General features: G+C 38.0%; 1 protein-coding gene across 1 annotated transcript in view; it reads left to right on the forward strand.

Annotated features, from left to right (window-relative positions):
• Nucleotides 1–25,760, forward strand: part of LOC149197834 (mitochondrial import receptor subunit TOM40-1-like) — a 376,128-nt gene that overhangs the window by 42,220 nt on the left and 308,148 nt on the right. The window contains exons 2-5 of the mRNA XM_089405991.1: nucleotides 17,282–17,363; nucleotides 17,490–17,589; nucleotides 17,779–17,874; nucleotides 18,121–18,171. Coding sequence (XP_089262117.1) covers nucleotides 17,282–17,363; nucleotides 17,490–17,589; nucleotides 17,779–17,874; nucleotides 18,121–18,171 — 329 coding nt within the window. The remainder of the gene's footprint in view (nucleotides 1–17,281; nucleotides 17,364–17,489; nucleotides 17,590–17,778; nucleotides 17,875–18,120; nucleotides 18,172–25,760) is intronic.

Consider the following 25,760-nt stretch of genomic DNA (forward strand, 5'->3'; position numbering starts at 1 on the left):
GTTCTCCCTCTGAATGGGAATCCACTTCAGTCATCTTCATTCATGCTATCAACCTGTTTATAATACTGTCCTGCATCAACATATTTGTTAGACTATATCCACATGTTCATCATGGTCATATTTATCATTAGCTACTTCACCATTACATCATGACATCAATCTTTCATCAAGGGTTAGTGTCAAAGAGCTAATAGGAGTAGACTTCAAGAGTCATGATCACAACATTACTTCTTTGTCACGTAACTCAATCCATAAAGTCAGGGCATTCAATTTTACCATATGCCTTGATTACTAAGCACATCAAAGCATAACCATGGTCAACAAAAAGATCCTGAATAACAATTTCATTGTTATACTTCTATCATCATGGCTACCATGCATTCACAAAAAATATCAATAGTACCAAGTTACCATCTACTAGAATTAAGGTGCTAGCCTTTTATGGATATCCAAAAATGATAAATGATAAAGTATACTAATATATCAAAGATCAATATTAAGTAGCCCCATAGAATCAAAAAATTCATCATGTAAGATACTTGTTCAACATCAAGTGCACCATTTCATCATAAGAATCATGAATTCAAATCACTTTATATGCATGCATGAACCATTTGAGGAGACATTCTCATCATACCTCAGGGCTTACCTTGCCATCCAATATTGCAGCTGAAACATAACATTGAAACAATATACCATGCATACCTTGTAGTATTCAAATACCTGTGCATCATTTCATTTGACATAGGTATCTTGTAGTACTTTGTCATCTTTTCATCAGGTGCCTCCTTACCTTTTCTAGCTCTAGATTTTCTTTCCTGCATCTCAAATGATCCTTAAGAAGTATCCTCTTATTACATCTCATCAAGGGGTTAGAAACATCCAAGTACTCAAATATACATGAAGGAAGCATAAGTAATGATCAAAACAATAATCAGATCTATAAGTCTAGACAAACGTAAAGACATAAAGGAGCATCATAAGTCAAGAGATACCTATCTTCAATGAGAGGTGATCCTTGTGAAAATTTCTAACACGAAATTCCATTGTAGTAACTGATTTATTTCTCCTACTTATTTTCCACAATAAGTTATTTACAAAACTCTTCAGTGAACATCAAAATAAATTCTACTGTAGTTGTCACATAATAGCATAGAGAAAATAACAGTGAAATACAAGCACAAGAATCAATCACATCAACACAATTATTTTTGGATAATAGTCCCCGGAAAAACTCAATGCGGGAAAACCGGTGCAACAGATGAGGGTTTCTTTATTATTCTTCGACAACAATCTCTTTACAAGGAATGATCTTACAGAATATAGAGACACCCTTGAGAGAAACACTTGAGACAATTTTCCTCCTCTCTCTGGAGAAATTTTAACACCCCGGAGACCCTCCAGCGTTCATTGCGTCACCTCTGTGTCACTTTTGCATGAGGCCTGCGTGAGGACTGTGTCCCTTGCTGCGCTGTCTCTATGATCTTTCCCTTTGCGCTGTCCCTTTGATGCTCTGCGTCACCTCCTCCTCAGTCTTTGACTGATGCTCATGCCCTCCACTCCCTTCACCCTGCATCTCTCCCTCTGAAATCGAAGTCGTCCTCCTTGATAATCGATTTCCCTCGGGTTACTGAGTATTTGCCTGGTGTATCTCCAACTGACCTTCAAGCCTCCTCTTATACTTCTCCTGTTGATGAATCAACAACCGAGATTAAGTCCCTAATCAACGGCTAAAATTAAATTAGACTTGATCCTCATCTCCTAGAAGCTTGTCACCCATATTTTCATTAATAACCATTAATATTTTTATTTTCCTAGGTTTAGACTTAGGAACCCTATTAAAAATATTAATTATTTTAATAAAATACAATATGGGTGGAATTTCACCAAACGATTTCTGGGTCTTCGAGATCTCATGTGTTCTAACCCCTCCACAAAATTTCGGAGATAGAGCACATCTGATGCTACCCAAAATCAACACTCCCTCTTAGCAAGGAATGTGCTCTAGCAATACTTCCCAAATAGAAGCATCACACTTATCCACGACATCGGTCCTCTGTGCTGCTGATGCTCGACCTATTGCCCTTCATCCACTGTGTTGCTACACTCTGTACTGCTGCCCATGACACTACCACTGCCACTGCTGCATCTGTACTACAACTCCCTCTCAATATGTTGCATCATGCTGCCCATAGCATTGTCATTGCTAACTGTTGCACTGCAACTCGCTGCACTATCTGCTTCTGCTACTGAAACAGATTCTCAATCATTCCCATCTTCTCCCTTAAGTAAACAAACTTTGTTCTTCCTAGAGCCTTGGTGAGAATGTTTGCCACCTGTTCTCCTGTCGGGGTGTACCATTACTCTTTGATAAAGTGACACCTGATGTCAATGTGCTTCGATTGATCGTGAAAAACTAGATTCTCAGAGAGCTTGATGCAACTCTGATTATCACAGAAAACACTAGTCACTTACATCCTTCTCCTGAATAGATTCACAAGCAACTTCCTAAGCCATATGGCTTCACACGATGCTGTGCTAGCTGCCATATGTTTAGCTTCAGTTGAGCTCAGAGCTATGGATTTTTGTTTCCTACTACATCAGGGGGTCATTCCTGATCCAATGTTGAAACAGTACCCAGTGGTACTTTTCCGATCTACTGAACTTCCAACCCAATCAGTGTTAGTGAACCCACTCAGCGTCATGTCATTGCCTCAGGTGTACATTAATCCATGCTCGACTGTTCCTCGTATATTTCTGAGAACATGCTTGGCTACTGCCCAGTGTGCCCTCTTTGGTTCCACCATGAACTCACTGAGGGTGTTGACAGCGTAACAAATGTTTGACCTAGTATTGACCAGATACATTAGGGACCCTATGAGCTGCCTGTACAAGGTGGAATCGACTTCTTTATCTTCAGACACATCAATCTTCTTCCAATTGGTAATCATTGGAGTAGCCATAGGTCTATAGTCCTGCATTCTGAACCTTTTCAAATTTTCTGTAGCATATCTTCCTTGTCCAAGGAAAATCCGCCCTTTTGCTGCCAAAATTCCAACTGCAGAAAATAATGCATTTGCCCCAAATCCTTCATGTCAAATTCTGTAGCTAGGTTTTACTTGTAATCTTTGCTGAGCCTGGATAACCTGTTAGGAAAAGATTATCCACATACAACACCAAAATTAGAGGCTCATTCTCTACAATCAGATAGTAGAAGTTGGGATCTGCGTCACTCTTGACGAATCCCATCTTTTGCAAGTAACCATCAATTCGATCGTACCATGCTCTAGGTGCTTGTTTAAGCCCATACAAGGCTTTCTTCAACCTGCATACATGAGATTTCTTCTCATGTGTCTCAAAACCCTCTGGTTGTTCAATGTATACTTTTTCTTCTATCACCCCATTCAATAATGTAGTGTTGACGTCCATCTGGTGAATCTCCCACCCCATTTGTGCTGCAAGGGATATCACGGATCTAATAGAAGTATACTTGGCTACTGGGGCGAATGTTTCTTCGTAGTCTATCCCTTCCTTCTCAGCATACCCCTTGGCCACGAACCTAGCTTTGTATTTTTCCACACTGCCATCTGCAACATATTTGACCTTGTGGATCCATCTCGAACCTACAACTGACCTGTCCTGAGGCCTAGATACCACTTCCCAGACATCATTGACTATTATGGAACTGTATTCCTCCACCATAGCATCTACCCATACTTGATGTTGAACAACCTCCTGAAAACTAGAGGGTTCTCCAACTTGAGTAACCAAGGCTTGGTATCTATCTGGTTCTCTACGTTCTCTTTTCTTGTTCCTAGGAGCTCCAACGAAATCCTCTGCATCCCATAGTATTTGTCGAAGTCCCAACTTGTTCTTCCACTGGTAGTGGGTAGATCTATTTTCTCCTCTTCTTGAGACTCCACCTACTGTGATAGCTCTGGATTCTTGTCTTTTGGAGAAATAATAGTGCTGGTTTCTGTTGGTCGAAGTGGCTGGACCAATGGATCATCCTTTGATTGCTCTTCCGAAAGCATTTCTCAGGATTTACTAAAAGCTCTATCCTCCATGAAATTTAAATCCCGTCGAACTACGATCTTCCTATTTCTCGGAAGATAGATTCTATACGCCTTAGCATTCTCGCCATATCCTACAAGATATCCTTTTTTTGCAGTTTGATCCAACTTCTTCCTCTTTTCTTCGGGTATATGGCAGTATGCCAAACTCCCAAATATTCTGAAATGACTCACCTCAGGCTTCTTGCCGGTGAAGACACTCTCTGGAGTAATCTTACCTAATGCCCTGTGAGGAGTCCTGTTCTGGACATATACTGCTGTGCTGCATGCTTCTGCCCATAGAAATTTGGGCATATCCTGATCATACAACATTGCCCTTGCTGCTTCAATAATAGTCCCGTTCTTCCTTTCTGCTACTCCATTTTGCTTCGGATTATAAGGAGCTGTCCATTCTCTTATGGTGCCTTCCTTTGCGCAGAAATTAGTGAAGTCCTTATCAATGTATTCTCCACCATTGTCTGAGCGCAACACTTTTATCCTTTTCCCTGTTAGATTCTCAACTAGAGCCTTAAACTCTTTGAATCGATCAAAAACCTCATCCTTGGTTTTTAGAGAGTAGATCCAAGTCTTCCTGGAATGGTCATCAATGAAGGTGACGAAGTATCCGGTACCACTAAGTGCTTTTGTGGACATGGGTCTGCAGATATCTGAGTGTATCAATCCCATAACACTCTTAACCCTACTGTTACTTCTGGAATAAGCCACTTTGGCATACTTGCTTAGTGCCCACCCTTTGCATACATCATCTCGTTTGGTACTCAATTCTGGAACTCCTGTGACGGTTCTTCTGAGAATCCTTAGAGCCCCATGGTGTAAGTGTCTCATCCTCCTGTGCCATAGTTCATTCAAATCTTTTCCCCTGCTGCTGCCTATCAATGCCACTGGAGATTCTAGCTGTAACTTATACAATCTGTTACTTCTGACTCCAATTTGGGCCTTCTTCTTCCAACTCGAACGTTTGACATATACTTTCTTCCCAATGAAGAAAACATCATAGCCCTTGTTTTGTAACTGAGATACAGAGAGCAAGTTCATCCCCAATCCCGACACATGCAGCGCATTGGTTGCTCGAAGCCGATTCTCTGCTTCTGTTTGAAAGACTACAATGCCTCTTCCTATGGGGTTACATTTTGACATATTTCCCATGGTGATTTGGAAGTTCATCTGTTTTTCCTGATAGCTTGAAAAAATTCTTGTATTCCTGTCATGTGCGCAGAAGCTCCACTATCAATATACCAATTCTCAGAGGAAGCAGGACTTGCTAAGCAAGCGACTTCTTCTTCCAGTCTGGAAGCTAACATAGAATATTCGTGATCCATATTCTTCGTGCTTTCCTCTTTCCCTGGAGAATTGCGCGAGTCCTTTTGAGTTGCTGCCCCAGCATCATGCTCCCGACTCATTGCAGATTCTCTAATCCTGTTGCTCGATCTCTGCTCTGATACCACGTGAAAATTTCTAACATGAAATTCTACTGCAGTAACTGATTTATTTCTCCGACTTGTTTTCCACAATAAGTTATTTACAAAACTCTTCAGTAAACATCAAAATAAATTCTACTGCAGTTGTCACATAATAGCATAGAGAAAATAATAATGAAATACAAGCACAAGAATTAATCACGTCAACACAATTATTTTTGGATAATAGTCCCCGGAAAAACCGAATGCGGGAAAACCGGTGCAGCAGATGAGGGTTTATTTATTATTCTTCAGCAACAATCTCTTTACAAGGAATGATTTTACAGAATATAGAGACACCTCTGAGAGAAACACCCGAGACAATTTTCCTCCTCTCTCTGGAGAAATTCTGACACCCCGGAGACCCTCCAGCCTTCACTGCGTCACCTCTGCATCACTTCTGCGCGAGGCCTGCATCCCTTGCTGCGTTGTCTCTCTGATCTGTCCCTCTGCGCTGTCCATCTGATGCTTTGCATCACCTCCTCCTCAGTCTTTGACTGATGCTGATGCCCTCCTCTTCCTTTACCCTACAACTTTCCCTCTGAAATTGAACTCCTTCTCCTTGAGAATCGATTTCCCTTGGGTTACTGAGTATTTGCCCGGTGTATCTCCAACTGACCATCAAGCCTTCTCTTATACTTCTCCTGCTGATGAATCAACGACCGAGATTAAGTCTCTAATCAACAGCTAAAATTAAATTAAACTTGATCCTCATCTTTTAGAAGCTTCTCACCCTTATTTTCATTAATACTCATTAATATTTTTATTTTCCTAAGTTTAGAATTAGGAACCCCATTAAAAATATTAATTATTTTAATAAAATACAATCTGGGTGGGATTTCACCAAACGATTTCCAGGTTTTGGACATCTCATGTGTTCTAACCCCTCCACAAAATTTTGGTGCTAGAGCACATTCGATGCTACCCAAAATCAACAATCCTCTCCCTCTTGAACCAACCTTCAAGAGCCATTACTGTCCATTGTTCATATAACAATGTTGTCTTCAATATTTCAACCAACTTTAACAACTAGGCCTAGTAGAGACTATCACATCTAGGGCTTCATCAATTCTGTCACAAGTGCTTGAGCATCTTCACATTGACCATGCTAGATTTCATATCTCATATCTTTAGCATAAACCAAAGTTTCTCTCAAACCCTAACCTCATAATATCCATCAAACCCTAATACATAAATTGCCTAAGGTTATCTTCAAACCCTAGAATTCTTTTAGGTCTCCATCTTCTCTTGCTTCCATCAAAGGTGTCTCCATGAATTTTCGTCAGCCTAACTCTGATACCATGTTAGTTTTTCATAGGGCTATATTGTTCTTTGCTTTTATAATTGCATTTCTTCATTAACGTATTAAGTTCACCCCAAAACATCATAACATTATTCAGATTTACATCATTATTCATCATCATATGCAACTATGTAGAAAGACCAATTTCATCATCATCAATGCAACAGAACATAAAGGAATAATAGAAGAAAAGCATTCACACATAGAGACACCAAGATTGGTCGGAGACCAGGGCAAAACCCACTATGGGGAAAACCCTTGCAAATTCTTCTTCTTAGATTGTCATCAAATAATTCAGCAAAAGAGAGTACAATGATTTGTATCTTGATCTATGCAAGTAACCAACAAAACAACTACAACATCCATGAAATGAACCCATCAAAGTATATGCTCAAAACTCTGATTCTGAAGACTGTAATGAACTGTCACTGTTTGTAGTCAATTGCCGAACCCTGGTCACTGAGCGAAATCTTCGAAAGACTGAGATTTCATCTTTTAGATCTCGGTCGCACGGAGGAGGTGTCATGTGAGCAACTCTAACTTTCACAGTTGCTCCCTTAAGCTTGGCATGCAAGCGACTGGGGTCAGATCTGGACTGCGAAAACCCGAAAGCACCAATTGCATGCATGGAGAGTTGTCTGTGCGACTGGAAGGCTCCAGTCGCACAAATGAGCTTTTGTGCGTGCGACTATAGTCGAATCCTTCTTGTTTTGTGCTTGCTACTAGGGCCCAAAACCAAAAATTAGAGATGCGAGCTTCAGACCCTGCAATTTCACCTCACAACAAACTTGATCTTCCGCAGACGAGCCTTAGACCTGTGCGAGCCAAAAACAAGATAGAAGAGTGTCTCATTATTGTGTCCAAATGAGGTAGAGGGCACTTGTATTTATAGCCTTTCAAGGTGGTCCACTTTGCTTTAGGGCCAACCTTATCAAATGTGCACATGTGGGCTTTTCTTCATAAGTACAATTTCCCTTATCCGATTTGATTGATCTTTAGGACGATTTTGGTCCTTTCGAAAAGAGGAATTCAATGCAACCATTATCTCTATCAGGTGAGTTGTCCAAAGTGGAATTTGGCCACAGTTGCATATTTTTAACACATACAACCTTGATTAGTCGTAAAGGATTGCAACTAGAAGACATTATCGACAAGGAAGGAGTGGCAAAAGCCGAATATCAGAGGAGTTTAAGAAAGAAAAACTCCCCACCTTTGACAGAGAGAATAAGAATGCTGAATGAGGCGGAGCCCTAGTTGGTAGGGATGAAGAAATACTTCAGAGTACACGAGTACTCTGAAAACATGAAAGACAGTGTAGCATATTTCAACTTAAAAGGTAAGGTTGATATATGGTGGGAGGACTTAAGCAATGTTATAAGACATTAGAGGAAAGGGGCTGTTGTGTAATGACTTTGAAAAGTATTTCCAAGAGAAGTACATGTTATAAAGGTATTATGATGGCAATATCAAGGAATTTCACAAGCTCAAGTTGTGGCAGCTTACTGCTGATGAGTCCACAAATAAATTTTTAGAACTATAGAGGTATGTACCTTACATCGAGGATGAAAAATTAAAGATTCAAAGGTACCTCAATGGGTTACCTCAAAGCATTAAGAGATAGGATCGAGTTCCATGAGCCCAAAACAATAGAGGATACTTTTCGGAAAAGTAGTTATTGTTATGAGCAATCCAAACATAAGACCGGGAATCATATTGATTGGAAGAGGAAGGATCAAAACAATTTCAAAGGGAAAGGCTCAAAAGTTCAAAACCCTTCAGGCATAAGCAAATGAGGAAATGTGGTAAATTCACCACCCTTGCCAAAGGTGAATTCCAACATACATATCCCACTAACAAAGATCAATCCTCTAAACTAGTAAGAGAAGAAACCGAGGGGTACAAAAAACACCACTTCAATTTAGGATATGTGGAGGAAACCACATGGGAAGGGATTGTCCTCAACCACAGAAGTAGAATCACAACAGTGTATACAACATAGAAGAGGCAATGACAGTGAATGATGTGGCTTAGAGTATACCTCGAATTTATGTAGCGTTGGAAAATTAGCAAGTGGATCATCACAACTCAATCATCGAGATGGAAGGTAAGATCATTAACCAATTAGTTTCAAATTTCAATTTTAATTGATCCAGGCTCTAAGCTCATCTATATTAGCCCAAAAATTGTAGAAGATTTTACCATGCAAAAGAAAGAGCATACCAAGCCATGGCTGGTCCTGTTGGGCATAGGAGCCAAGAAGAAACTAATAGAGTTAGTAGAATCATGCCACCTAGAATTGGATGGCATGCCTACAACAATGAACCTCAACATCCTTTCGTTGGGTTCATATGATGTATTAATTGGTAAGCACTGGTTGGCAGCGCGTAGGACCAAAGTGGACTGCTACAATAAATCATCGGTATGCCTTGATGATGAAGGTGAAGAAAGGACACTAAAAGGAAGAAAAAGGTTATTTTTGTGATAGGTTCAACATTATAGGTAAAGAAATGTAGTCGAAAAGGGTGTACTCTGTTCATGATCTCGGTAAATAGTGTAGCAGAGGGCTGTAAAATTTAACTTGAGGGCCACCCCATTTTGTAGCAATTCAACGATGTATTTCGGGATGAAATACCAGCGTTACCACCTAAGAGAGAAATCATTTTATCTATTGAGCTAATTCCTGGTTCGGTGCTAGTTTCTAAGACACCATATCGCATGAGGACTCTTGTGTTGGTGGAGTTAAAGTTGCAACTAAAGTAGATGTTGTATAAGGGGTATATCAGACCCAGTGTATCACCTTGGGGAGCAATGACTCTATTTGTGGAGAAGAAGAATGGCATGTTACAACTTACAACCATGCTTCAACTACCATTAGTTGAACAAAGCATCAATAAAGAATAAATATCCACTACCAAGAATCAATGACTTATTTGACCAACTAAAAGGAGCTACTGAGTTTTTAAAAATTGATTTAAGGTCTAGCTATGACCAAGTCAGGATTAAGGATGAAGACATGCGTAAGACTTCGTTTAGACATGCCTCTTCAATATTAATTACTAATTAACTAATCATTTATTACAATTATCCTCATTATTATATTTATATTATTTATATATATTTATTCGTAACATTGCCTTCCTCCTAAAAAAAGCTTTGTCCTCAAAGCTTGTTGACGCAAAATGCTTGATCTCTTTTTCAGTTTTGAATATTTTCTTGTTTCGCACTGTCATCTTCGTTGATACAAGTTGATATGATCTTCTAAGTGACAAACAAAATTGTTGCACTAAGAAGGGATCAGACCATCCTAGATTAATCTTCCGTGGAATATTCTGATCACTGAATTTTGTAACGAATTATCATCATAGGACTGGATTGAGGTTATATCAATATTCTTTGGAACATCAGTTTGTTGTTTCTGTTCTGAATGGTCCCGATACGTAGCTTGGTTGAGTTGTCTACTCTCATGATTTGGATGTCGATAGGGAACTTTTTTGGTTTGACTTTCCCTTATTAGGTGTGTGGAAATTTTTTGATTTCCTTTTGGTACTACGGTTGTTGATTTAGGTACATAATCTTCGTTTGGAATTTTCATAATCTAGATTATAACATGTGAGTTTATTTTTCCTTCAATTGATTGATCCTCTTCTTGAGTTCTGCTATGGACTGGTTCAATATTTGTTTCTTTATCTTCAACTGGGGATGTTATGACTGGCGACTTCGATACTTCCTCTTGAATACAATGCTTTAACTTGTCTTTTAACGATTTCTTGTCCTTCTTAAGCTTTTTAATTTGTGTTAGTAATTTTTCGCTATGATCCTTAAGTCGCAAGATTTCTTCGTTTCTATCAGTAGTGATTTTGTCAATTTCATTTTGCATATTTTGTAATACTTTTTTTCCTTATTGAAAAATTACTTTTGAAATATCTTGGATGTCTTCTAGTATTACTAAATTTGGCTTCACGGTGACATCCTGTAGTGTTATTCTTTTCTTTTTGTAAGAAAATGTCAAAAACTTCTTTTTCGTATTCAGGATGAAGGAACCAAGGGTTTCCATCCAGGGTGAACCTAAAATAATGTCACCTTGATTGCTCCATAGGGTTTGAACTGAAAATTGTGATACGAATGTATAATCTCCAATGTTTAATTGTAAATTGGTTATGTCATATATTTTGTTGTTAAAACAGTCAAAATTTTTCAATTATATTTAACTCGGGAATCACTAATTGGTTTTATATAATTTTTATTTTCGGCTGGCGAGATAGCGATAGTAACATCTTTTCCCGCAATAGACCCTTTAATTCTAAGTAGCACTAAGGCATAGTTATATTTAGTTGATGGAATTCTTTCAACCTTTATTTCCATATTAGGCTCCATTTTGCTTCTTTAGGGTTTTAAAAGTAACCTCTTCTTTTCTATGAACCCTTAAAATAACTTTACTTAAATATTCTAAATTCTCCTTTAATAACTTGAAATTGACAATTGGCGCTTACCAAATGGTATCTCCTTAGTTTCTTCATAAGTTCAAATTCTTTAATTTTAATTTTTATTTTTTTTAAATACTCTATAATAAAGATTTTTTTGTTTTTTGTTTTTTGTTTTGCCTTTTGACTCTATCAAATTAGTAACAAAATATTTGTCACTTAAATTTATAATTTGTAAAGCACAAGTTTTTTCCCCAAGTTGATGTGCGTACTCTCTAATGCGTATGACCCTCTTCACGACAGTGGTTACGACTAATAAGCTAATACAACTGGAATTGCACGTTAATATGTTAATCTAACATTTATATGTTAATACGTTTTGGAATGGCATGTTTATACAGTGAACTTATGTGTCGGATATTTGATTGTTGGTTAAACCCTCCCAAAATATTCAATTTGAGGTGTTAAATTATTCTTCTGAGGTGTGATTTAATTGTCGTTAAATTTGTATCAACCCAAATTTATATGTGCACATTCATCGCAACCCTTCTTGCATTGATGTTCTTTCGTTTTAATGCTGACCCGAGTTCACAATACCGTTCTCGTTTTTGTTACGAGAAGTCACACTAATATGTAAAACGATGGCAATGTATCCGCCCAACAAAACTGTGGAGACAACGCAACGGTCAGCGATGAGACAACGTATTCTGGTGCCTAGATTTTTATGGTAACAAGAGCAGAATTAGTAGCACGATGAATAGTGGAGAAGGTCGTGACTACGGATAGGCAGTGGTGGTCAGCAATGGCACGATGGTGTGCTGGTGTCGGTTGCAGTAGTGATTTGGATTCGATTCACGAGGAATATAACAACAATTTACGGACGAATATTCATTATCAATAAAGATATTTCAAGAATCAATAGAGGTAAAATTACCAACTACTATTCAATCAACGAAAAAATACAAGATTTTGAAATTCGTCCTGATCGAAACATGTTCTCAATGTCCCAAGCATATATATTTCACAAGATATGGCAGATAAGGGCATTAGATATACAAAGAATATTGGATCACGAAAAACCACAAGATCTGAAAGAGAATGACTGGAAACAATGGTTGAGATGTTTTGACCGGTACAATTTATCCCCACAGATATGGTCTAGGATAAACCCAAATAAATGTAGAAATATAGTAAATAAGCAATGTACGTGTTATGAAGAACGATTCGTTCCTTATGAACAACAAGAAGATTCTATATTTGCGACTGTGATGGAACCTTTTTTGGGACTACTTCGGAAAATGAACAAACGTTACAGATACGATCTCTTATCATATAGTTATCTCAATTCTACAAAAGATTTGGATATTCTCAATTTGACAGATATTCCCGGACCACCAGTACAACCTGCTATACCAGATGAGCGGGATATTACCGATCGTGAAGGAATTCTCAAGGAAAAGTTTATTAATGATATTATCGAGGAGGATTGGAAGGGTACCGATTTCAATATCGTGAATGGTTCTCGTTCTACTGTTGATATTTACGATGCTATACGTTCTTGTGATTACGATCATACAACAAGTATTGACAGGCAAAAGAAAAAGACTGATCTTATTACGAATCAGCAGGGGATTGACGAGACGCGAAGAGAAAATGTTGGCATTATGGATTCTCCGAAAATCGAGAAGAGAATATCCCAATTAGATCTCAATTTCTGGTTATTCCCGGAACTTTCGGGAATAAAGAACATATATTATGAAACTAAATCGAAATTCATACCAGGAAATTCACTTTTACGGGAAGAACGAGAGCGGAAAAAGATAGAGGAAGAAGAACGGAAGGAAGCTGCGTAATGCTTGAAACGAATGGTGACTATGACGACGGGTTGAGGTGGATGTCGAAAATCTTGGTGAAGGTTGCAACAGTGATTTGGTGCGGGTAGCTGCGTAATGCTCGAAACGAATGGTGACAATGACGATGGGTTGAGGTGGATGTCGAAAATCTTGGTGAAGGTTGCGATGGTTGCAACGACTGACGGTAAAAGTGAGAGAATTGTCAGACGGCGTTACGGATGCAGGTACGCTAGCCAAAACAAAAACAAATTGTAATCGATGGCAGAGTAGATTGCAAATAGTAGCTGCTTGGACGATAACAATGAGAGGTTGGGTTACCAGCTGTGGCGGGCGGTCGGGCTGCACTAGCGGTGATGCAATGGGCCATCGTGGAAAATAGCCGAAAAACTTGTGTTTTATTTATTTTTAAATATATAAGAATTTTTGGTTTTGGTCTTTTTCAATTTTTATTTTTTATTTTGTATATAACACTTTCTTAAAATTTTTAAATTTTCTATCCTCACCTTTTTTTTCACTTCTATATATATATATATACATACTTTTTTATTTTATTTTTTAAATGGCCAAAGCCCTGATGGCGAGAGAGAGAAACTCCAAATTGTAGCGAAACACTTGAATCTTGACGACAATAATGTTGACGAGACCTTGATGGCCAATGGCCTAGACTAAAGAGCATGGCTTTGTGCAGCGGTGAAGTAGCCAGAGGATGGAATTGCTCTGATACCAAATGAAGCGAACAAAGTTCGTTCTTCACGTTAAATACTCTAGAAGACTTGGAATATGTAGATCTCCATTAAGATACAAGATTATATATTAAATGTATAAATAAGAATGATGATACAAATGCGAGTGAGGGGCCTGCTTATATACTAGGCAGTGCCTCTTCATGGAAGGTCATGTCCCATTTAGACATGCCTCTTCAATATTAATTACCAATTAACTAATCGTTATTTCAATTATCCTCATTATTTATATTTATATTATTTGTATATATTTATTCGTAACACAAAGATCAACTCAAAGGGATTGGTCATGTTTCGACCTTAACAAATTGACACAACACTATACAAGATCTAGGATGCCTATAGGGCCTCACATATTTGTTACATGGTTTTTGACGTGTGAGCTTGGGCTTGCAATGGTGCAAAAAATGCTGCATGAATGCATTGGTAACCGTGCTAGTATAAGGGTTAACATTTCACTAAATCCTAAGTTGCATGAATAGAAGAAAATATATGGATATGCTATTAGGAATGGACAACTTTTTTTAGAAAATCATGATATGACATGGCTTGAATATGTTAAATACACACATAAATTTTTTCCATAGAAAATTTCAGTGGAAACTCTCCAAGTACTTCCCCATGATCCACAAATGGTAAATGGGGTCAACCATTGGCGTTGACTATATGACACCTAACCCAAAGTGAATCGAGAGAGTTGAACCTGTGACCTCCTAACTTCGAGAGGTTATTGATTTGTTATAATTTAGTGTTACCATTCCTTCTGATTTTTTTTTTAAATTTCCTTTGTTTCATTTTAATGACCCAGACATCTGTTGAAACGATTGAAACATTGGCTGAGATGAGTGATATGCAGGTTGTAATTTTGATACAACATTTTGGAAATCTGAAATGTCATTGAAATGTTTCAATTTCAAGTGTGTTTCAGAGGTGTTTTTTGAAACTTGATTTGAGAAACACACCCTGATCTCAGGGCTGCACTGGGTAACATTAACTTCTATCAACTTGGGTATCAGTGCTAAGAGTTAGCTATTATGCCATAATCACTCAGGACTTGCTTTCAACTTCATCCCTTTTTAGGGCATGCTATTTGGGTGGGGCCGGAGCACAATAAGAACTTGAACCATGGTAGGATGGCTTAATACTTCATCAAAGTCACCAGTGAACCAAGGTCCCGCTGACATCTCATGGAACATAGCTATGAAAATACAAAGACACGTATGAGTTTAAGATTGAGAAAGTGGTAGATCATGTGTAATTTCCCTTACCAGGAATATTCGTCAAACACAAGCAAACTCCAACCAGAGATGGACTGGAAGGGCATTTACCAGATATGTCGCCTCTTGGAAAGAGGACGAGATCCGGAGGCTACCTGGCCCTTTCCAGACTTTGTCTAAGAGTATACGAGAACACACAAGTGGTATAATAGCCGAGAATGCTCAAGAGATACAAATAATAATGAAGCAACATATAACAATATAACCATAAGCAAATACTCAAGAAATGCGGAGAGAATGGTGAGCCATTTTATTATATTGAGTAATAGAATGAGTACAGGAGGTGATCAGGAAGATGGCACCTCGACTTGCACCAGGCAAGTGAAGAAATACACTCAGAATAGCAAGGAATGGCCCCTCTTTGAACTGCGTCCAAGCTGCTGGAGAACTGCCGTGATGCTGCTGTTGCTAGAAATCAAATGAGGATTTGGGGGTGCTACCCTCCTCAGAATAGGCTGAAACTCTGGAAACAGACTCTACTCAAGAAACCCAGAAAAGCCCAGAAAGATTTTCTGAAATGGCCGACCCCCGAAAATCACCCCCTTGGGGTTCTGCACAGACCCTCAATGCTCTGCGTTGCCACTGAATGAAACCGTCCAAAAGCTGCCTGAAACTCCTGCCAGAACTCTCTAATATGCAAGAGCTGATCCCTTGCTCTACCTCTCAGCACAAATCCTCCTGCAAACCCTCAACCCAGACTCCTACCAGAAAGAACTGTGTCCTCCTCTCAGTGCTGCGCAGTCCTCCAAAACGCTGATGAAACTGCTGCTGAAATGCTGATGAAACTACTGCTGGAATGCCAATGGAAATACCTTGCCCGAGCAGGCACTCGAAGTCCCCCGGGGCTAAGGGTGAGATCTTCGAATGGAGACACTCAATGCACTAAACAGTGCTGCAGACTAGCTAAATAGCGAGCGTGCTCTAAGTCGAAATGACTATCACAAATGCTCATAACAGGAATGATCAAAATGAGGGGGCTCCTCTCTCTTTTATAGCCTTTGCCTCTCTCAATCCCAAGGCTCACCTCCTCCTGCGTGATTCCCCTCTTGCCACATGTTTCTTCCCTCCTACGCAGTTCCTCCATGTGTCTGCGTGGGCTCCATTTCTGCGTCCCCCTTTGGCCCCCTTGGTTCCCCTTTAAGTCACAACGTTGTGCTACTAGGAAGTGACTTTTTATTCTAAAAGTGAGTTGTGTCCCCATTCCTCACTTTTTATTTACAAATAACTATAGAAGGCAAAAATTGAACAAAATCGAATATTCCAATTAGCCATGGCTAATTAGGAATATTACATCATGGATGCTTCCTTTAAAATGCAAATATTCAGTACCATATAGAAATTCTGGAAGAGATATTGCTTTATTTTTATGACAGCTATTACACAGAGACCGGCAGAAACATGTCTTGGTATGAGGAAAATATGTTTTCGGGTTTAGATACATAAGATGTCTTGTAATTTAACAATAAATACTAATGAAAAGCAGTTGCAATGACATTTTGTTCTTTACTAATTTAACCAAAGGCTTTTGTTATAGCCTTAGGAATTGTGACAGAGAAAACCGAGCTTAGCTATCCCAACATGGCATGTCTTAAAATAGCATAAATAAAAATTGAAATTTGTTTACCAGTTCTTTATATGATAAAAGGATAGATTGAGGCAAGCACAAAGTTCAAACACATTTCAGTTGTAATACTCTAGGGTTCTCATCTGGAGAATTGGCTGTCTTTTGTATCAAGATATGGGAGACAGTTGCTTGGATAATCCTAGATTTGTTTTCTCTTTGGATGTAATTATGCTGCCAACTATATCCTATATCGTAGGATCTGTTCAATAATTTTATGCTATGCTATTTTATATTCTGACTGCATCTCAAATTTGCAGTCAAGTCGTACATTTTTTTATATTCTGATTTCTCTCTATCGTCAGGTTTGTTATTTGTTTTGCAGCTGCCATTATTTCATACAATTGGTTGCAAAAGGCCATATTTTGGAATTTGTGCTGGGATTTTTAGAAGTAGTGTTTGAATTTTATATCTTGTAATACTACTCTGATAATTTGGTTTAATTAGCAGCTATTTTTCATAAAAATGCTGGTTTTAAGCCAATAGAAATTTGCTTGTCTGGCAACGATTAATTTCTACCTTGCACTGTGCAGTGTCACTGAAGCCTGAGCTTTTTGAGGGCATGCGGTTTGACTTCACGAAGCCTCTCAATCAGAAGTCTTCTCTTACCCATAGGCAGTTGCTTGATCCTTGTCATGTTTTCAATATCAGTTTTTCCTTTGTTAGAAGAGGAAATTCTGTCTCATTAGTTTTCTTGGAACTTCTAGTGGTACTTTTGATTGGATATTCTTGTTTTTTCAGTGTATTCATGGGTTCTATGGAAGTTCCTTCACAGTCATCAGATATAATCAAGATTCCTAGTGCACATTATGAGTTCGGTGCAAACTTCTTGGATCCAAAGGTTGATTGTCAGGATCATGCTTCATATTTCCTCATTTGTTTATTCTGAAGCTGGAATGGATCTTGCGCGAGGAGATTAACTACTTTTCTGGAAATGTAAACTTGGACAGGAATTTGAGCAGAGCTACTTTTACCATTATTGCCAATTTTGTAGGAAAATGATAACAAATTATTCTCTTCAAATTTTCAGTTAATGATTGTGGGACGCATACTGACTGATGGGAGGTTGAATGCAAGAGTTAAGGCTGATTTGACTGATAATCTAACTCTCAAAATAAATGCGCAGGTTGCTCTTGATGCCCATGCCTCTTTCATGTTTCAATTATTATTGTAACATTTTGATTTCTTTTCAGTATGCGATTTGCTTCTCTTTTGCCCTTTCTATTTCCTGTGTATCTGTAATACCACACACACACACACATATATGAAGTGGAATTTTTTTATTATAATGCTATAAAGATGGAAATAGTAAGAGACATGATATTTAATCATCAGAGTTGTTGCTGATTGATCCTAATCATATTTTGTACAGATTACCAATGAGCCACATTTCTCTCAGGGGATGTTCAACTTTGATTACAAGGTAAATGTGTAGTGTTGTAAACTGTGGATTTTAGATTAGATGGTAAAAGTAAATTTAGGTCCCATAATAGATAACAGGCAGGTTGCAGTTATATATGTGCGTATGAAATGCTGCAAGAGGTCCATATATCTTGGTGTTTCATTCTAATTTACTGCAAGTCTGCACCATATTGGCAAGCAAGGATGATCAAAGCATGATGATCTTGTGATTATGTAGATGAGAATTTGTCTTCTAGCAGAAAATATACCTTGCATTCTGATTCAGCATTCTTTGAAATACTCTCTGAGCTGTTTTTGTAAATTCATGCGGTAATATGATAGTTGAAGCTGGATATTCATCCTTAAGTTTGGTATTTTAGAGTCTAGACACGGCATTGACAGCAATGTCCAATAGCGTGTTTGCTCCCACAATTGGTTTGTTCAGCATGGAAGGCAGATAAAAGATTGATTAGTCTCTTGGAGTCAAACAAGCTGGAATGATATATTTATATTTAAAATGTACACTGTATAGGTAACAACAAAGTCAAAAGACGAAGAAAGAGTTCTACACATAAGAATACTGATCACTTCTACAATGCGTTTATGGTTTCTGACTACTTAGTCTGTCTCCATTCTCTACTAAACATTCATCTATCTCTAATTGAAGGGTGTGAGATATGTAAACTTCATTGTCTCCGTTTGGATGCTGAGAGCTCTGAAATATAAATGTATTTATCTGCCTAGTAATTGCTTTTCTTCACTGTCATAGAACACTTTGTGTCTCAAATTTCAATTTAGTGGTTGTTGATAACTAACATGAAAGAATTCCTAGGAGATGTTAAAATGCATAAAGAAAGGTTGGCCTAAAATGACCAAATTTTCTGGTCTGTTTAAGAGTTGTTTCACTCTTCAGATGAACCCAACTTTGGGTATTCTCAGCTTACTTGGTTAATAGAGAGTGGTTTGTCCCTGTTGTGTGTAACTTCCCATTTCTTGATTTTGGTACTTTTAAGGCTAGGCAATGTTTTGCTCCTTTTACAAAGTCTTGGAGAAAGTTCTACGTTACTGGGGGAACTGTAACCAATCTGCAATACCTCTGGACTCAATTTCAGTTTGTCCACAATATTTAAATTAATGTCATAAACAGTATCTATTCCTTCTCTGAAACTCTCCAAGAAAGGCCTTGAAAGTAAGGAGTTGAAGACTTAGGGTTCTTAGATATGCAATTATAATAAGTGTTCATAAGATCAAGGCTCCAAATGATGGGAGAGGACCTCTCAAAGATGCTCTATGTGATGTTTTAACACTTCCAAGGGGTTCTTCGCTTCCTTTGAGAGACCAAGGAAAGACTTGCACTAGACCTAGGGTTTTATGAATAATTGTTTGAAGAAATACTTCCAAGGTACTCACAAGGTCAAGGCAAGGGAGAAGAAAGGGTTTCTTATCATTTATTCCAACGAATACTAAGCTCTTACAACCCTCAAAGAAGTCCCCAAGGTGAGAGAGAAAGAGCTAGGCTTTCCCTCTTGGAGTAGCACCTAGGGCAAGAGATTTTATGGATGAAACTTGGGTGGATGCCCACCAAACTTAGAGCATAGGTAGCCTAGACCTTGAGCTTGATGTTTGCACCCTCAGATTCCCGAAAAATAGGCTCCCTAAAATTTCCCTGCAAGCCCTAGATTTCCACCCTACCTTTAGGGGACCGAATTTTAGGAGGCGAAAATATGGAGAAAAGAGAAGTCGATCACCAAACTTCTTTGACTAGTGCCTAGTCCTTTGGTTTATGGAGTCTAAGATGATTCTTAATTGGCCGAAATTGTCCTTAAGGAGGCTAAAGGATGATGCCCTAACTATCAACCTTTAACATTTACCCACTCAAGATTTATGGAGTTTTATGGAAGAAAGACAAAATCTCATCCACTAGGAACATTCATCATTTGCCATACAATGAGTATCATATACAATTGCCAACCAAAAAGATTTCCAAAAATGATTTTCAATAATTAGGGCACAATAACATTAACCTAGTTGCATCAATTCCATACATTAGACATTTTTTCAAGAAAGTATTCAACAAGAAGCACTTGCAAGATGACAATATGATATATCCAACCACAAATCATGAGATAGCTTCACAGGAGATCGAAAAGTTCAGCTCCAAATGTCAAAATGCATCGAAGAACCTCCAATAGCTTCCAAAGAAAAAGTGTGAGTTCTTTTACAAGAGAAGAATCCAAGTGATGATGATGCTTTCTCACAATGAGAGCGAGTTCTATTTATATGAGACCTTTAGAAGTTTAATTCCTATTCTAAAGCCCCTAACATTATTTTGATGTGCAAAAATAAGGCCTTTGTGACCTATTAGGATAAGGAAGAAGGCCAAGTTCCTCAACATGAATTGGAAATTGGAGCTCCTTGTAAAGAATGAATGGGGTCCCATCAGGTTGTGGGATAGTGGCGTAAGATAAGTCCATTTGAACTTGACCACCTACAGTGGCACCCCATTTTCTAGACAACATTCCCCACAGATCAGGGATATCGATAACCACAATGCCCATAAGCAAGGATATGTCTTCATTCAAGGCCAAAGCTACTTTAAGGTCCTTGATGAGGCCCTCAATGGGAATGGATCTAGAGTCAAAGCCACATACATTCTTATACTTTTGGGTGATACTTAACTTGAGTTGTTTGATGACCTTTAGTGGCATGATATTGGTGGAAGATCTTGAATCCTGTTAGTTTTTGGTAGTGTTGTCGCACAAAGTGTCTAGGCACCGCGACAACGCTCAGAGTAAGGGTTGTCACTTTAATCCTTACTCACTCTATTTAGACTCTCTCCTAGATAAGTCAAGGGGGGTAGTCCCTAAGGTGAATGGATGAGAGTAGCCTGTGGAACACGGGCTCTAGGAGATTTTAAGGATGAACAACTTGATGAATTTAAAATAAGTCTCGATCAATTGAGATAGATAGACACAATCACAAGATAAAACTGACTACAGACCAGTGCCTTTAATTTGAATTAACCAAAGATTGAATAAATGACAAGTCACCCAGAGCAATTTATAAATGTGTGACGAATAGTGACAATCATACAAAAATTAACTTCTAAGAAATGATTCTAGATTAAAAATGATTTTCTTTAATAACTCAGATCTAGAATTAATTAAATTTCTCCTATAGCCAATATGATTTAAAACATTTATCGCACCTTGACCATAGAAAAATCATGAAAATTTAAGATTTTGCACATAGAACCAAAAAATACCAAGGAAATTTAAATTTGCGTCTTAATTGTTCCTTAGACAATTAATCGAATGAAGAAATCGAAATGAAAGGGTTAATAAATTAAAATTTTAATGGGCCATAGGCCATATTAAATTTTTTAATGTAAATGCGTGAATCCCTTTAATTTATTTATTTTAATTCAATTCCTTAGTCATCAGAATTTAATTTGTTTTTTAGATTTTTTAAATGTTTTAGATGTTTTTAGATTTTTAGAATTTTTAATATTTTAGATTTTTTAATTTTTTTTTAGATTTATGATTTTTTAAATATTTAAAATGTTTCAGATTTTTAATTTTTAAGATTTTTTTTTTTTTTTTTTTTATGTTTTCTTTTAAAGTGTTTTGAATGTGAATAAAAATAAAAATCAAAATCATAAAAAAGAAATTAAAAAAAAAATGTAAAACAAAATAAAATCGAAAAAAAGAAGGAAAATTGAAACTTTAAACTAAAAATAAAATTAAACAAAGCTTCAAAACAAAAATGAAATCAGGTTATTAAAAAAAGAACTAAATTAAACCCTAACTAAAACCCAAAAACCGAATACAAAACAAGTGATAAAAAAGTCGAAAGTGTTTTGAGTTTTGCTGTTGCAGGTCCGACGATGGATGAGAGATAGTAGAAGATCGACGACGAATGTAGGAAAGGAATGGCAGCGGGCTAAGAGACTACATGTATGGCAGCGGAGGAGAGGTGGAGCTGGACTGACAGGCCGACGGATTGAAGGAAAGAAGCTGTTGCTGCGGACAGGGAGCAAGGCAGGTTTCTATGGTAGCGTATGGTGAGCTGCAACGATGGGTGAGGAGAAACCACAGAACTGAGGGCGAGGTGAGGGAGCAGCGAGGAAAGGGAAGAGAAGACGTGTAGGGAGAAGCTGCAGGCTGAGGAGCGATGGAGCAGAAAGTATCCGTGGGAGCTTGTTTGGAACACAGATCGATGGAGGAGTTGTGGGATGGATGAAGCAGCGGCGCAGAGAGAAGAGGAATCCGCAGATTTGTGGAGAATGCAGGCAGCAACAAAAGGCTGTGGGCCTCAAAAAAATTTCGTATTTTTCCTGCAGCAGAGAAATTGAAAACCCTAGACAACAGACAGGTAGCCAAAGAACCAAAAAGAAATTTCCAGATTAAGATCGTATGCCTCTGCTTAAGATTTACTAGTGAAACCCTTAAAATTTTTAATTATTTCCAGATTTAAAATGAAATTTAAATTTAAACCCTTGGACTGCACAAAATAAATCTAAATAATATCCCTGGAAGATCACGTTGGCAAACCTCAGAGATCCAGATCTTACCCTTTAGGGCCTAGATCTGGACTCTACATAGATTTCTTCCTCAGATCTGTAGCTGCAAGACAACAAGAAACACCCAAACAATATCTACAATGATAAAACTAAGACCCAGAAAAACCCAAGTTAGAAAATCAAAAAATAATTTACAAATCTATGCACAGGAATGATAGATCTATCGGATCTCAGGAGTGTGAGTCCAACTCCGCTCTCAGATTTGATAATCTAAGGCTCTCAATAGCCAGATCTATCATTTTCGCGCGTAAAAAATTAATTTTTGTGAATTTTAAAGGAGTTGCTTAGCTCAAAACCCTTCATGTATCACCAATAAAAAATCTTATGATAAGCCCGAGATCAAATTAAGCTGGGCTCTTCAGAAAACACGGATCGAGAGTTGGCTGGTCCAATTGAAAACTTCTCTGAATGCATGATGATCTAAAAATCAAGATTTTCCTGCGAAACTCAATGCAGCCATCAAAATAGCGCGAGAAAATGATAATAAAATTTAGATAAATAGAGATACTTGCTATTACATTCAAAATTTAAATTATCACTTAAACCTGAGCGACTGAGCAAGATACCTGTACTCAAATCACTCTTCAGAAGCTATTATCAATGGCAAAAAAAATTTACACATGAAAAACGACACATCTTATAGTATTTCCATGAAGAGTAACACCGACAAAGATTAACCTCAAAGTCTTTCTCTATTATCAGAATAAAAATTATACAAGAGCTTTTCGCTTAGCACACGACTCAGAGGTCAGATGAATGGACTGACAAATGACTTCCTATTTAAAGATAAATCCTCCAACGGCTAGTTTAAATAATCCTCGTCAAAGCAATCTCGACCGTTGATGAGGATCAAAATTTCTTTTAATCTCATCCGTCGAAATTTTAAATTCTTGAGGAAATTCGATTTTTTCAACTAAATGCATTTTAATTAATTCAAAAATTAAAATTTTGAATTAATTTCCTCAAAATTTTGACTTTGACTTAACCCCAGGGATCAATGGCTTAAAATTTATCAAAATAATTAATTTATCTTAGTCCCTGGACCTCTTAAAATTTAATTTTTAAGAACCGACAAATTTTGCCTTAGGAGAATTTAAATTTACCTAGGACCTAGAATTAATTAAATTTCTGGCTTAGGATTTAATTAATTTTTGGCTAGAAAATTTAATTAATAAACCTATGAGGGGATAAATTGTTTTTTCAACTCTTAAGACACTTTACATCATAATTTTCATATTTTTTACATCTCAAGGGGGAAAACCCATCTGCAAAAGACCCTCACAGACTACCCATTTCTGCGACACAAATATAATCCAGCAGACCAAGCAATTTGTAATAAAATAACCTAACCAAATAGTTAGGATTATTCCCAAATCACTTTTACATGGACTCGATCTAGAACAGTAGGACTCACTTAAGATCCTCGTGACAAAATCCATTCCGGCTTTGGGGTAATACTGAAGGAAAACTCTGTCGACCATTCGAGAATGGATCGGTGAGACAAAAAGCCTCTCAGAATGTAGATCGTCACCAGAAAAGTAGGTTTACCTAGGCAATTACATACATGACATGGATCTGCTGAGATTATTTACATCATATACATGCATAATGGGTTTACATTATAACATAATGATCAGGCTGATGATGATATCTGGATGACACGGACACATCAATCAGTCACTATCCCTTTTGCGAAAAATGGGGTGTACAGCTATGGTTCTTTGACACATAGTGGTCAACAGGTAGCATAGGAAGTGCTCTAGCCTTGAAAATTGGTGGAGAGGCTAAGGCACGTGAGTTCTAAAAAACTCATAAACCATTTGGTGAAATTGCACCCGGATTGTATTTTATTAAAATAGTTAATATTTTTTATGGGGTTCCTAAGTCTAATCTTAGGAAAATTAAAATATTAATGAGTATTAATCAAAATATGGGTGAGAATGGTTTAGAAGGCGGATCAAGTCATGTTTTAATCTTAGTCGTTGATTAGAGACTTAATCCCGACTGTTGAAGACTCAACAGGAAAAGTATAAAATGGAGGTTGGGGTTCATTTGGAAACACACACGGAGAGAACGAATTAATCAAGAATTCGATTCCTAGGGCAGGGTTTGCTAAGGATTTCGAATTAAGTGATCATTCTGGAGTAGAGGGGCAATGAGAATCCGGGAGGACTTTTCGGAGTATACTGACAGAGAGGCGGAAAGAGCTTGCAGAGAGGCAGCGCAGTAGCTGGGAGAGCTGACGTTGGGCCAATCTGGGCCCACGCAGCCTTGACGCAAAGCCGGAAGGGCCAGCGCTGAGCAGAAAATCTGCCTGTCACGGAACAGTCGGAACTGCTAGGAATAGTCAGAACTGTCGGAACAACTGGGATAGTTGATGCAGAGGGCAGAAGAGGTGACGTAGGGCTGACGCAGGGCCTACCCAGGGCCAGCGCAGAAATCGCTGGGGTTAGTCAGTCTTGTGTCGGATCAGCCAGAATTATGCCGAGTGAAGTGAGGTAAAACTCACTCAAATTTCTGCCAATATTTTTCTCTGTAAAGGATTGCTAGATGAGCATTCTAGATTTGTATTCAGATATTCTTCTGCATAATAATAAAACCCTCAGAGCTGTTGCACTGGTTTTCTCGCATTAGGTTTTTCCGGGGACTATTGTGTCCAAAAATAAGTGTGTCCTATGTATCTTGTTCTTTGCTCTGTTTTCTGTTTCATGAGATCAAATATTTAATTAGTGTAGGCTGCAGAAGTAATTTGCTTCAGTATTTAGAGGAATAACTTGATCACTGTAATTTAAAAAGCAAGTAGGTGAAGTAGATTCAAATTTGGTGTAGTAGGGATTCCTTAAGGATTAGGAAATTTCACATGGTATCAGAGTGTTGATTTTGAAACAGGAAGAGTAGATCCAGTGTTGAGCACTGAGGCCAAAAGCTGCATTTGGCTGCAATTTGAATCCCCTTGAAGGGATTGCGCAGTCCTTGCCGGGAAGCTGATTCGAGGAAATCTCTCTCTGAGTGAGTCGACAGAGGTACGA

The sequence above is a fragment of the Pinus tabuliformis genome, chromosome 2_2 (genome assembly GCF_031772625.1).
Source record: "Pinus tabuliformis cultivar Carrire ecotype Pingquan chromosome 2_2, CPIR1, whole genome shotgun sequence".
In the NCBI taxonomy this organism is placed as follows: domain Eukaryota; kingdom Viridiplantae; phylum Streptophyta; class Pinopsida; order Pinales; family Pinaceae; genus Pinus; species Pinus tabuliformis.